This window comes from Dermacentor silvarum, chromosome 11, assembly GCF_013339745.2.
Source record: "Dermacentor silvarum isolate Dsil-2018 chromosome 11, BIME_Dsil_1.4, whole genome shotgun sequence".
Classification (NCBI taxonomy): domain Eukaryota; kingdom Metazoa; phylum Arthropoda; class Arachnida; order Ixodida; family Ixodidae; genus Dermacentor; species Dermacentor silvarum.
In genome coordinates, this window is record NC_051164.1 from 69059801 (window position 1) to 69074308 (window position 14508).

At 50.8% G+C, this 14508-nt stretch overlaps 4 protein-coding genes across 8 annotated transcripts in view; 2 read left to right on the top strand and 2 right to left on the bottom strand.

Moving 5' to 3' along the window:
* Window positions 1-13876, top strand: part of LOC119434102 (lysosomal protective protein) — a 34876-nt gene extending 21000 nt beyond the window's left edge. The window contains exon 6 of the mRNA XM_049658780.1: window positions 13421-13876. Coding sequence (XP_049514737.1) covers window positions 13421-13507 — 87 coding nt within the window. The 3' untranslated portion in view covers window positions 13508-13876. The remainder of the gene's footprint in view (window positions 1-13420) is intronic.
* Window positions 1-14508, top strand: part of LOC119434103 (lysosomal protective protein-like) — a 248103-nt gene that overhangs the window by 128763 nt on the left and 104832 nt on the right. The window lies entirely within an intron of this gene.
* LOC125941463 (uncharacterized) overlaps window positions 1-14508 on the bottom strand; it is a 117735-nt gene that overhangs the window by 7116 nt on the left and 96111 nt on the right. Inside the window, exon 2 of one of the 2 annotated variants that reach the window (XM_049658775.1) lies at window positions 249-451. The exons of the other annotated variant lie outside the window; for it this stretch is intronic. Within the exon in view, the coding sequence (XP_049514732.1) occupies window positions 249-451 (203 nt within the window). The remainder of the gene's footprint in view (window positions 1-248; window positions 452-14508) is intronic. 2 annotated transcript variants of the gene reach the window in all.
* LOC125941464 (uncharacterized) lies at window positions 8430-10320 on the bottom strand. The gene is made up of 2 exons (XM_049658779.1): window positions 9667-10320; window positions 8430-8749 (listed from the first exon to the last, which is right to left on the bottom strand). Exons 1-2 carry the CDS (start codon window positions 10210-10212, stop codon window positions 8552-8554), a joined length of 744 nt encoding a protein of 247 aa, XP_049514736.1. The 5' UTR covers window positions 10213-10320; the 3' UTR covers window positions 8430-8551.

Sequence of the window (14508 nt, forward strand, 5' to 3'; positions counted from 1 at the left end):
CGTTTTATTAAGTGGCCACTTAGTTTCGTGGGCCAGTATTTATTTGGTCTCTAATCAATTACATTTTTGACTTTGACCATTTTGATTGGTTACTTTTTTTCCACAGTAACGTCTACACGTCTGCTTCCGATGTCGTTTTTTGTCATGTGATGCTCGTTCTGCTGTAGCGGTGTCGGCCGCTTTTTGGGGGGAATGAAAGCACTGGCTAAAAGGGATTTGTTGGAACCGGCACCGAATGAAAAGCATACCGTGGGCTTTTGAAGGGGCTCGGCGGGACCTTCCAGAAGGCGTGTGGCTGCCGCGAAGGTTTTTTCGACGAGGTCCTTGAACCATTGGCGCTCGGCGTTGACAAAGTGAGAGAGGCAGACGGAGGCCTTCCAGCTTTTGACGAGCAGGCGGGAAAAGGTGCAATTGCGGGGATCGTTCTCCTGTGACAAATCTGGTTCTATGCCTTTGATGCCCGGCAGTGAAGACGACAGAAGCCCAGACATCATGTAATTTTTGAAAGGCACTGAGAAGCGCCGCTTGAGAGTCCTGAGGCGAGCACTCAGTCGGGGCTTGCGAATTGTAAGATTTTAGAGTGAAATGAATGTGAATCGAATTGTACCGAATGCGACTCGAATCAAACACTTTTCAAATAAGGAACACAATACGAAACGTTATTGACATCCTGCTGTTGATAACGTTAGCAAGTTTCTGTCATAACATTACACGTTATGAAGCGTTGTTTACTAAAAGCCCAAATGGAGCATTGGGAACAAACAAGCAGTCTGTTCGCATACGCAATACTCTTCGGAGAATCCGATTGATCGCTGTTTAGCCGGTAAAATTCAGGCTCCTTGAGTGTCGCTAACTTATGGAACATAAAAATCACAATGCCCAAAATTACAATACCCTTGTAACAAGGGTATTGCGATTTAGAATGACAATAGTGCGAGAAGCTTATCCGTAGCACGTCAACAATTCGAACAAGGAGGTTAAGAACAAAAATGCATAAACCGGTAATGAATAGAGTAGTGATATTTGTGCGTAAACCTGACTGATAAGATGTTATCGAAGCTTTAATATAAGATTCGCTGCTGCATATAAATTATAGTCACTGTACTTTTAAAAACAGATATATATCAACAGTTTAGAGTACTGTAGTTTTAAAAATTTGAAGAGAAAACGTGTGGCCTTGGTGTTGCTGAAATGAGAGTCCTACAATGGAATAGGTTATAGTTTGGCTCCGTGAGTAGTTGGAGTGACACAGCGTGGTGTTCTCATCCGACCGTAGTTTGACAAGTGATTTACGATTCTGTTGCCCTAAGCACGGCCGCTGGATGAAAAAAAATGACAGCAGATCCACGAGGTGAATGATGATGAGTGGGCGAAGCTCCGGAGGGAATCATCGGATCTCCCGCTTAAGGGGACGCTAGCACAAACGCGTTAGAAACGTGCAGTACTCTCTAGTAAGGGGGAGCGGCCACAGCGTCTTACGCAGCCATTTACACATGCCGGAACGTGCACCGCGTTTGCCGACGCCATCACATGACTGCTGAGAGAGTAAACCCCCCGTATTCATAAACGCTCCTCGACTTGAACTTGACTTGCCACCGCTTTGGGCAGCGCGTTCGAAACGCGTTGAACGTAAGGTGGAGAGGCCACAGCGTCTTACACCAGCTTCTTACACGGGCCGTAACGCGCTAGAAACGCGGCCTTTCGTTAATGTTGGGTATTTATAGCCATCGTGGTGCGTTTGTCCATGTCCGCTTCGTGGCGTAGTGGGCTAACGCCGCGCACTCGGAAGCGAGGGGTCCTTGGTTCGATTCCGCGCTACGGACACAACTTCGGAATTTTTTTCTCATTTTTCTCAGACTGGTTACACACTACTACTACTACTACTACTACGACGGGGACGGAACGGGTGCCGCTATAAGGAGCTTCGCCCCTAAAAAGTTGTCGCAGTTTCACCTGAAAGACGAAGCATCAATTGCGATAGTAAATTTGTAGAGAGCTATAGGGAGTAATGAGAGTAGCCTTATCAGGTGTATAACCTTGGACATGCAGCAGCACCGGCAACACGCAGAACTGTTGTCGACACTGTCGGCGTTCTGCCCGCGTTCGCACAAAATGCGTACGGCGCTGGTGACTGTTGCCGGAGCCTCTGATATAAATAGGCACTTGATGCCGCAGCTAAACGTCGCCTCCCTTCCCTCCCCCCTCCCCCCTCCCCGCCACGGCCTTTCGCGCGTCGGAAGAAGGCGCGTTTGTTCTACATATATGGTGATTGTAAAGGAGGAAAGAGACGCCTACTTCTGCAGCCCTTAAGGGAGCACAACGCAGAACGCGCGTTTGTTCTCCGCCGTGCGTTCACTCCCCGTGAAAGCGCGCGTCCCTCGCGCCCTTTCACTCGCACATACAGCGTTCGGCGCGCGGCGACGATTTCATCTCCACTGACGTCATACGGAACCTCACGGCAACGGCGACGGTGACGACGACGGCGACGCCGACGGCAGAAATCTGCTTTGGAGTGTCCATATAATTGCTATCGCAATAAAAAATTACACCATCTTCCCGTAGGGGATCCCTGAGTAGTATGCGAAGCAGCCATGGGTTCGACTCAAGTTCCCATTAGTTTTCAGATCGACCTGTCGCCGCTGCCGTTTCGTGGCAGCGGCTCGAGCCCTCTTCTCCGCGGCGCTGTCCGTGGCACTCATCGCGGCGTTGCAGGAGGAGAATGAGAGGACGAAGTGAATGATGATGAGTGGGCGAAGCACCGGGGGATCATTCGGGCAAAACGCCGGAAGCGTTCTCCGAAAGCTGGCTTCCGGAAGCGGAAACGGAAGCAGAAGCCGGCTTCCGGTTCCGGCTTCCGGAAGCCGGAGCTTGGCGTACATATACTATACATATACATACAAGGAGAGGAGGGGGAGGAGGATGCGCATGTGCAGTGCGGGTGTGGACGCCGCACGGCGGATGGAGGGACAAAGCCCCGAGCATAAGCGGCTTCGCATCTAAAAAAGGTGCGGCTTGCCGCGTGCATCGAAAACGGTGTGATCCGCCGCGGCGCCACATGTCGGGGGCTGTTGTCTGGCATCGGCATAGCAAATGCGTCGGCATAGCATGGGCATAGCATAGCTTGGAACGCCGTCGCGCGTGCAAGCCGACGGCGCGTTCCATCGCCGATGACTTGCGCCCTTCGGCCCAGCCAAGCGGCCGACAATGCAACTACGGCCGTCACGTTCGCTCCCACTGCAGCACGCCCGACGCGGCAGGCCGCACCTTTTTTATTGCGATAGCAATTATATGGACACTCAAAAGCAGATTTCTGCCGTCGCCGTCGCCGTCGCCGTCGCCGTGAGGTTCCGTATGACGTCAATGGAGATGAAATCGTCGCCGCGCGCCGAACGCTGTATGTGCGAGTGAAAGGGTGCGAGAGGCGCGCGCTTTCACGGGGAGTGAACGCACGGCGGAGAACAAACGCGCGTTCTGCGCCGTGCTCCCTTAAGGGCTGCAGAAGTAGGTGTCTCTTTGCTCCTTCACAATCACCATATATGTAGAGCAAACGCGCCTTCTTCCGACGCGCGAGAGGCCGTGGGGGAGGGGGAGGAGGGGGAGGGAAGGGAGGTCACGTTTAGCTGCGGCACCAAGTGCCTATTTATATCAGAGGCTCCTGCAACAGTCACCAACGCCGCACGCATTTTGAGCGAACGCGGGCAAAACGCCGACGGCGTCGACAACAGTTCTGCGTGTTGCCGGTGCTGTTGCATGTCCAAGTTTATACAGCTGATAAAGCTAATATCATTACTCTGTATAGCTCTCTACAAATTTGCTATCGCAATTGATGCTTCGCCTTTTAGGTGAAACTGCGACAACTTTTATTGCGATAGCAATTATATGGACACTCAAAAGCAGATTTCTGCCGTCGGCGTCGCCGTCGCCGTGAGGTTCCGTATGACGTCAATGGAGATGAAATCGTCGCCGCGCGCCGCCGAACGCTGTATGTGCGAGTGAAAGGGCGCGAGGGGCGCGCGCTTTTACGGGGAGTGAACGCACGGCGGAGAACAAACGCGCGTTCTGCGCCGTGCTCCCTTAAGGGCTGCAGAAGTAGGCGTCTGTTTCCTCCTTTACAATCCCCGTATATGTAGAGCAAACGCGCCTTCTTCCGATGCGCGAGAGGCCGTGGGGGAGGGAACGGAGGCGACGTTTAGCTGCGGCACCAAATGCCTATTTATATCAGAGGCTCCGGCAGCAGTCACCAACGCCGCACGCATTTTGTGCGAACGCGGGCAAAACGCCGACGGCGTCGACAACAGTTGTGCGTGTTGCCGGTGCTGCTGCATGTGCAAGTTTATACAGCTGATAAAGCTACTATCATTACTCCGTATAGCTCTCTACAAATTTGCTATCGCAATTGATGCTTCGCCTTTCAGGTGAAACTGCGACAATCTTTTTTTTTTATTTTGCGACGGTGCCCCAAGTATGTGTGTAGATTATATCGATATGTCTGGTGGAAGGAGCCATGATTAAAAGAACTATCAGCCCTTCCACGGGGGTGGAGATGGAAGACCAGTGAAGCTGTACTATGGTGGGCATTGTATTTCCAATTATGACTTATGATGTGATGGCGTAATTGGTTATTCGAACACTTAAAAGGATGAGAAATATATATGATCCGGTGGTTTTCATTTATTTAGTGACCACAGGGACCATGGACTTATGGTCGCTACGGCACACCACCATAGGGTGTAGTGCAAAGGTTGAAACGTTCTTTAGAAACACATCACCAACGCCGCACGCGTTCGGTGCTTACGCGGGCAAAACGCCGCCGCCGTCGACAACAGTTCTGCTCGGTGTTTGTGTGACCGCACACAACCGCTGCCAAAACGCTGGCGTGGGCAAGCGCGCCAGCAGTAGCGGGCGAAGGTTCGTGCGGCACGTCAATCGCTTCAACGGAAACTGAGCGGCGAAAGCCTAGCTCATACAAAGGTAGGAGCCGTGGTGCAGATCGCTTTCACGGTATGGCGCGCGCGACCGCCAAGCGCCGTGAAAAGTTGCTCGCAGAGCAGAAGCGGCAACCCCTCCCTCCCGCGCTGCCTTCCCGCCGTCCTCCTTTCTCGTGGGAGATTGAGTCACCAGTTCCCCGTCGCTCGTTGCGTTCCTCCGAACGAACGGCACGCGGCCTGGAAATGGCGAGTCGTAGTGGTAACTGATAATAGCGCTAGCGCGATGTCTACGTGACGGAACGGCTAAACGCCGTTGTTGACACTGTTAGGGAAGAGGCGGGTGAGAGCCAACAGAGTCGGCGGCAGAGGCCGGCAGGGCTGCATGCATGCGCCGCAGTGGGAGAGCGCGCACGCAAACTAGGGTGCCTCGATGCCCTCCTCGCCCACCGCTCCCCTTCTACTGGGAAGTCGCGTATGCTCTCCGCGGTGCGTTCGCTCCCCGTGAAAAGCGCGCGCCCCTTGCCCTCGCGCGCTTTCACTCGCACATACAGCATAAGCCAGTGAGTGTTTTTTTCTACATCCGGACGCGACTATCGAAGAGTCAGCCCTTAACAGCTTCGCTGTCAAAAATGAGCGCAGCTTGCACTAGTGGTGCAACGCTGGAGCAAACAGCGGAGCTTGTGATCGACCAAGCTACAGCCAGGGTAGCTATCTCGACGACGCTGGATACTCAAACGCAGACTCTCGCGTTCTCGTAACTCTGGATCTTCGACTAGACGACGCCTCTTCTCGGCTGCAGCTTCGGCATAGTATTCCGGATCGGCTCGCCGCCGACGCACATATTCTTGCTTGGCCGCACGACGCGCATAACATGTGGCCTGGCGAAGCGTTGACATGTCTAGACAGCGCAAGGTACATGTGGTTGCTAGGCTACGCGAAGTGGCGTCATGACTAGACGGAACAAGTGCGCGGTCGTAGCAGCTCGGAGCAGAGCGGCAGTGAGGCGCAGCTGTGCCAAGTGGTTGCTAGGCAACGCGCGGTGACGTCATCGTCAGGCGCAGTTTCTGGTCTACGCTATACGGGCCAACCTCCGGCTTAAACAGCTCTGCTGTTAAAAAGTGACCGCCCTTCGACTACTGTGAAGAGGGGTGCAAGCGAAGCTTGTGTTGGCTCGTTTGTGGCACGAGCGTGTGCCGAGCACGAGCGTGTGCCGAGCACGAGCGTGTGCCGAGCACGAGCGTGTGCCGAGCACGAGCGCAAACCGGGGGGGCCCCAACGATCCAGCTGCAGTAGACTTCCACTTCGTGAATATGGTTAACCAGTGAAGCTGAAACGTGTGGCCCCGGTGTTTATCACCGGATTAATGCCGAGGGTTAATTGAACTATTTCTCAATTATGAGGTTACACACACGTTCGGCTGCGACGGAGAGAACGACGTCACTGATGGCATGCTCGCAGTCCGCCGTTGTCGCTTGCGTTCAGTGTCTCGAGTTTGCTCGGTGGCGTGGTTAGCAGCATTCGCCCGCCCATTGCCGCTTGTTATTATTCGAAATTAAATTGCTTCAAAATTAAATTTGTCGTTGCACAAGACAATAAATGGCTCATACCCCAGTGAACGCGGCCTCCCCATTACGAAGACAGGCGAGAAGTGCAATCCTACGCTGGAATGATTAGCGGCCACGCACCCGGCTGTCGAAGCAGACGACGACGGAGAACGCGGGAGCAATGGCAGGAGCACGTGCCTAGCACGAGCACGCGCCAACGAGCCAGCTGCGGAAGAAGCCGACGACGCTCGAGCAGCTCTGAGAGCAGCAGTCGTTTTTTTAAAGTGTTACATCGCCGGCGCATGCTAGCGTATACAAGCTTCGCTTGAAAAGCCAGTAATAATGCGTAGCATTTTTTGGCTATGGTTCCGGAGTCATTTTCTGCTCTACGTTCTGTTGGTCCTTGTGTTTCTTGTCCGCCCCCAAAATTTGTGAGATACGACAGTAACATAGGTTTCAATGCAGTTTACAAAACTTTTATTGCTTGATTGCTTGAAATGACTGCTATAACTGCCTTGTTGTCACTGTGATACACACTGATGTTTTCCGTTATTATTTGAGAAACGTTTTTGGCCAAAGTTAAATCGACGCATGACCCGTGTACGATAGTTGGTTAACTCGGACCGTTGAAGTAAGTGAGGCCATCACGAACTCGCCCAACTTTCCACATTACAGGCCAAACTCTTTCACGAAGTGGGTGAACTGCTTTGTTTCCGGTTTTGAGATGTCTACGTTAAGGTCTCCGACAACGGACACGGGATTGGCGGCAACGTTACGTTGATCAAAGAAGTGCGCGCGCCTCGTAATCAATCATGCGTTTTGACGGCTTTTATTTATTTGTGCGTTTCGTATTCAAACGAAAGCTGTGCTGTATGTTCGCTTCACACCACTGTCTTACGGGGGTAAGAGCCATTGCTCCGGGCCCTGCACTGCCGCCGTGATCGGCCCACCTGGGTGTTCTATCGACGTAATGAATGCGAAAAAAAAAAAAAAATCCCGGGACCCTAGTCATGGGCACCTTCGCAGTAAAAATATGAACTCGTACGTTTCTGGTCATGGGAGACGTACTATAACAATTTGTAGAGGGCGGGGATTGTCACTCGGAGTGTGCCCCGTGTGCACGAAAGACAGCACCATTTGAAACCCGAGTAAACTGAAAGCAGTGCGCTACGCTGGGGCCGTATTCTGAAACGTTCCACTTCGGCGAAATTTCTTTTTCGCTTTCAGGCGCGCGATGATTGGCTGTTTTAGCAAAATTGTATGAGCTGATTGTCTGGTTGAGCCCGACGTCATTCAGTTTTGCTCAACCAGCCTATCAGCGCGCGCCTGAAAGCGAAAAAAGAAATTTCGCCGAAGTGGAACGTTTCAGAATATGGCCGCTGGTCACGCATCTTACCATCACGTTAGTGCCAAGTGAAGCAATGGCGCGCTCATTGGTTCGGTATTTAAAATACTGCGACAAATAAAGGCGAGGAATTATAGGTAAAAAAATGCAGAGTGTTGAATTACGAGTGCTGGACCGCATCTATCAAGGTTTCACTCCGAGAATAATTATGCCCGTAGAGTGTGCAGAATTGTTGCCTGCAGAAAATGTGACGTCAGCGCTGCCACAGCGTGACGTACAGCTCTGCAGACTTCAGACTCAGATTAGCAAGCTGACGGTTGTGCTAGCCACCATTCAACCAATGAAGCACAAATTGTCTAGGTGGGACTATCCACAGTTGGAGACGTTGCGCTTTAAAACAGAGTCAATACAGCGTCCACGTGGCTTGTCTAAACCGCACTTGCGAACACGCGTCCACAACTCGACAAGCTATCCACTTTGCAAGCAACGCAAGCAACTTATGCCCGTGGGCACACGGGTTCAGTCAGCGTTCGTACGTGGCATTCTTGCCTCGTTTCATAATACAACAGATAACTGAACACCGGGTAGTTAGAACGTCCCGAAGAGGCAATTTGATCGTGCAAGTTGGTACGATTCCACGGTAACGGGAAGCACCAAATTGAGGACGAAATGGAATGCGTTTCGTTGATTCAGCATCCTCGCCAATTTCGCGCAGCCTGTTATACCATGGGTTCCTAAACTACCCCGAAGTTTCGTATTATACTCAGGTAAACACCGTGTGATGGTGCACGTACCTCATCGCAGCGCGATTTGGCAACGGCCAGTTGGTGCCAGACAATGGCGCGAGTGCAGCGCCCGATGGACGCGGCGGTGTCCACGGGGTGGCAGGCAGCATTGAGGACACGTTCCGAAAGGTCCCGGCAGACTTCGATCTGCGATAAGGTGGTGGTGGTAGCAGAGAAGGTACGTTTGAATGGGGTTGGAACAGTGCTTGCGTCACTCAATTCGGCATTTTCTGACTAGTCGTCCGTCAAAAACATTTTAATTCCGGGGTTTTTAAAATCCCAAACCTCGGCTTGATCACGCCGCAGTTGGAAATTTCAGAACAAATTTTCACCTCCTGCGCTTTTTTTTTATGTGCACCGAAATTTAAATTCCCGAGAGCGTTTCTTTTTCTTTTTTTCATTTCGTTCCCATTAAAATGAAGCCACCGCGGTCGGAGTGGAACCCGCGGCGTTAAGCTTCGGAGCGGGGCGCCACAGCCACTAATCTACTGCGCTGGGTTTCTTATCAGTCAAGTGAATCTCGAATGGGCGTGACGTCACGTACGTAGGCTTAGTTTGAATGAATTTCTACACACAGTGCGGAACCAATGAGAGAACATTTGTAAATAACACCCAGTAAAAATTCATTCATTCATTCATTCATGCACTTAACACGCCATAGTAGACGGAATTAATACGCAACACCGGTCAATGGTGCTGAAAACTAGAGAGAGAAAAAAAGCATGGCGTCTTACGCGGATAAAATTAAAATTCTGTAAGTAAGCAATGGCTTGCAGTTAAAAGAAGCGTGGTGCACAATTCACTAAGTTGCACGTTTCTCAGTGATAAATCACCTAGTACTAAGTCTCCACCACTGAGCTAGAGAGAATGTGCTCTACACTTTCAGAAATGAACATCTGAACAAATGACATCACTGTAGAGGACAGACTGGCTATGTGCAAAAGGAAATGGGCCTTCTAGATAATTTACGCGTGATCCAATTTACATTCTATCTCAAGAATGCATTCACTGCAAGCCGTGTGTATTCGGAAGAATTAGCTGTGTTACCAAACACGACTGCTAACCTTTTCCTGCGCGTAGGCCTGGCCGTCGCCGTACTTGCGTTTTCCAATGTCGCGGGCATCGGCGATGATCTCGTGCGGTGTTTTGCTTATCACCGAATAGTTGTTCTCAAGCTTGTTCAGGGCCTTGCAGGCGAGGTTGTCAGCGACCTGAAGTGGTCCGGAGAGCTGTTCGACGGCGGGCTTCCCGAGACGGGAGTAAGCGTGCGAGGCGCACTTCTCAACGGTGTCCAGAGCAATCGCAGTTAGGGCGGAATGCTTCTTCAGCGCGCTGTAGCACTCGGCGGTACGGAAGCACAAGAGGTTCACGCTGGGAACCGAAATGACGTGGTCCACGAAATGGTACTGAGAGCTGGCTATTTCACGGCCATCTTCGCTCGAGCTGGCAGGAGCCATAGTAAAAACGGGTACCGTTGACGCGGCCGCCGGTGAGAACTGAAGGAGGGCGGTTCCGAAATGCCGTCTCTTAAATGATTTGACCCCTGCTTTAAGTATGACGTCACATGCGCAGCACGTCTGTCGCCATGAACTGAAGATTGGCATCGACATCGCAAAAAAGCGGTGGTCAAGTTCTCGCCTGATATCGCCGGCTGGTATGTGACGACTTCTTGAATGTCTTATGTTGGAAGCGTAGAAATCGATTCTTGTAGAATGTTTCAGCGCATACTGTGGCATTCCAAGAAAACGAAAAGGAGTGGCGTGTGCGATTCTGCGCAAGCGAAAGACACTTGCTTCATTGTATGGGAAACAAAGTTCGCCTGATTTGAAATTTTTATCTTTTTTTTGCGATTAGAATTCTTGGGCTGCTTGAGGAAGTTTTGCTCTGCGACCACCTGGGTATCCAACCGTCTTCCCCGATCTCTTCAATTAAAAGACAACCTTTCTTGTTTCTGCCTAGCTCGACGTCATCGAACCCACGTGACGCTGGTTCGTCAAGAACAGTAGCCCGACACTTTGGCGAGATGCGCAACGAATGCACCACGCCTGCGCCGCTCTTCAACGAATCTCTTTCAGGCCTACTTGGGTCACTAAGTGCCAGCCGATATGTTGGCAGTGAGGGAACGAATCTCAGTGGCCTCAGGCACCAGCGCGCCACGGATCACTGAGTCCATGAGTGTACTTCTTGGCGGTGCCGCTAGAGGACGTAGTGTGTCCAGACGGAAGCGCGAGAGAGGAGTCCTACTGCAGCACACTCCTCATTCGTGTCGCGTTTCAGCGGTGGCAATACGTTGTGTTGCTACATTCGGCGGCCTCAGTGCGAATTGAGTTACGTGGACGTTCATCGTGAGGTGGATTCTGCCGGAATTTTTCTCTTCATTGAAGCGTAGTGTTTCCTTCTCGTTTCCTTCTTCACTCGCCCTTTCTTTGCGTGCCATTTTTGACGTCCCGAAAAAGAAGGCATTGTGGCGCTGGCAGAGTGGTAGCTGGCAACAGCTTTTTCCTGTTTCTATAGCCCGTGATGATGGCTTAGTGACTACAGCGTTGTGCTGCTAAGCACGAGGTCACGTATTCAATTCCACGCCAAAGCAGCCGCGTTTTGACGGAGGCGAAATGCAAAAAAAAAAGAAAAAAAAAGAACGCTGGTGTGCTTAGAGTTAGGTTCACGTGAAGAACCCCCATCTTGTAAAAATATAACCTGGGCTTTCTGATATAGAGTGCCTTGTAATCATGTGGTGGTTTATGGGCGCAAGACCCCATAATTTAATTAGTCGAAATGTAATTCCTTGTTCTTGCCTGTGTGGTTGTTCGTGTGTTGGCAAATGTAATAATAACAGTCATTTCTTGTTTAGAAGCAACACTAAGTACGGAAACACAGTGGGAGATAAGAACTAAGCGCTCGATCTTGTGGATAAACCACGCACTACCAGTTAGTTCAAACTTTTTCGTTTCATAAGAGCGCCTTAGTGTCCGTAGTTAATGCGATGTTAATTTTTTCCATCTTTAATCTCCGTCATTATTTACTGGGGCACAGTGTGCAAAGAAAAAAAAATCACAGCATATCCACGAGGTGAATGATGATGATGGGGCGAAGCTCCGGAGGGATCATCGGTAAACCGTGAATACTCCGAGTAATTCGCCCAGTATATGATCAAGTAAACACGTGAGAAACAGTGTGTGTATATATACGTTTTATTTTCTTAGACGCTTGTTCTTAGAAGCTTGGTTTGCGGAGTCCCTTCATTACCACGGCTTCGTGGTCCGTGAAATGAAGGGATAACGGTTGGATAACGCCGCTTCTTCGCGTTCGCGAACGCCTGAGTCTTCGCGCCGCAGCCGTGCCGCTTCTGCCTCTCGTTCTCGCACTACGGGGTCTTCGCGCCGCCGCCGCGCTGCCTGTCGTGAAGCCGCGGCCTCGCGGGCTCTCACCGCGGGATTCTGCCTGCGAGCGCGCGCCGCCTTCCGTGCTCTCCGCTCCGCAGCCTTGTCTTCCATCCGGCGACTCCGAGCGAAAGAGAAAGCGCGCCAAGAGCGAGCACCTTTTATTATAACACCCCCTAGCGGTAACCCGTCGCACTGCATTGTAGCGCGCCGCCGCCGCCTTCCGCGCTCTCCGCTCCGCAGCCTTGTCTTCCATCCGGCGACTCCGAGCGAAAGAGAAAGCGCGCCAAGAGCGAGCACCTTTTATTATAACACCCCCTAGCGGTAACCCGTCGCACTGCATTGTAGCGCGCCGCCGCCGCCTTCCGCGCTCTCCGCTCCGCAGCCTTGTCTTCCATCCGGCGACTCCGAGCGAAAGAGAAAGCGCGCCAAGAGCGAGCACCTTTTATTATAACACCCCTAGCGGTAACCCGTCGCACTACATTGTAGGTTTTCTCATCAACTATACGAAAAACTAGCGCCATCTAGTGACATTATATACACTTATATATAGAAAGATCCACACTTACGCCATCTAGTGAACACTGCATAAAACTACAGGTGGCTACATACTACATCGGAGGTAGGACAGACCCACGCCCTAAGGAACTTCGCCCCTAAAACTCTTGACCACTCGTAAGACATACTGCGCAATTGCCCGTTTTCGGAGTACTACAAGCCTGGCACTGTGCCTTTTGGCATGGTGACTGCGTCAGGGGCTATGAAGGCTAGTTGTGCGTTTGCTAGCGTTTATAATGCACGTTTTAACACACCCTCTGTTCGTGCGTAGCTATCCCTAGTATATGGAGCGCAGGATGACCAGCCGGTTCACCCGTGCCCGCTCTGGTATACCTTCCCTGTCCACCCTCTCACTCCTTTATGCTTCATTTGCTCTCCAATTTATTTTCCTCTCGTTTTATGCATTTACTTTTTAGCACTCCCGATTAGCTGTGACTCTTACGACTCCGCCTGCGTTTATTTCTATAGAGTTCTATAGAATCACTCGAGGGAGACAAAGGCTGGTTCTCCAGTCAACACTTCGCTGAAATAAACGATTTCTTCGAGTTCAAAATTTTTTCCATTATTTTGCTTGTGAAAATCGCGAAATGTCATCTCATAAGTCTCTGCCTTACAGTATGTATCCCTCAATCGCTATATCCATATGCACTTTTTATAACGTGACGTTCTCTCTTCTTTCAAGTTGATAATTGGGAAGTTGAGCTCGCACTTCCGTTTGATGATCTTTCATCTCTCTCTCTCTCTCTCTCTCTCTCTGTATGTGTGTACATGTGTTTGTGTGCGTGCGTGCGTGCGCTTGTTATACTGTCCTCTAAATCATCTGTACGTATCTGGGCTGCGCCACTGACGCGTACTTTCAATTTTGCTTCTCGGTTTGCAGGGCTCCGGCCACATGGTTCCCTTGGACAAGGCACAGGAGTCCCTGCACATGATCTCCAATTTCTTGTCTGGTGCCCCGTTTTTATGAGAAACCGCCTGTTGAAGCCTGCGTTGAAATAAGCGCCAATTTAACAGACGCAGAAGCCTAGAATAAAATTCAACACAGTGTTATACTCTACCGGGCAGAGATGTTTCTTGAGTGCTTTATTAGGCCTGTAACTTCGCTTAAGTGCAAGAGTCGTCGCATGCCGTGCTTTGGGTCGCGGTAAACGACTTCAGGTGTCCAATTTAGTTCGGAGTCCTCCACTACGACATCCTTCATTACCCACAGTACAGTTTCTGGATGTTAAACGGCACAATTTAGTTTGTTCTTAATTAAAACAAACGGAAGGAGCGTTTTCACGACGTGCAAGGGCTGCTTCTGCCAAATTATGTCAGCCGGAACAGTTGAAATAAACTACTTTTCAATTTCTTAATTACGTCTTACATTCATATTACTGTAGTTGGGGAGTTCGTGGTTGAAGACGGCAATAGTAAAGAAGCAGACCATAGGAAAGCTGATGTATTCAAAATGCCTCTTAATTTATTCACGTGGCAGGGAGAGACGCTTTTCTAGCGATATTTCATTGCGTCAGCGTACACTGCGTTCTACCTTCTGCGCTGGCGTACATAGAAAATGTGTGCCTGAGCCACATCTGCTGTCGAATATGCTAGAATGTCCAGTATGATTAAAAAAAGTCGGAGTCGCCTGAAAGGCTACGCATCGATTGCGATAGGAAACTAGTGCACAGCTATACGAAATAGGGAGAGTAGTTTTATCGGCCGCATAAACTTGTAAGCATAGGCATACTACCTTAACAATGATGGTGTCACGCCCGCACAAGCAAACATGAACGCATCTCACTCGATGACCGCGGAAAGTCGCTGTCAAAACGCTGTAGTGAGTAAGCGCGGCAGCAGCAGCAAGCAAATTGACCTTCGTCCCACCGCTCCCATCAACACGAACTAAACCGCGAAAACACAGCGGAGGGAGGAAGGACTCTGCCCCCGCTGTAGATGGCTTTCATGATACAGCCGCCCCGGCGGGAG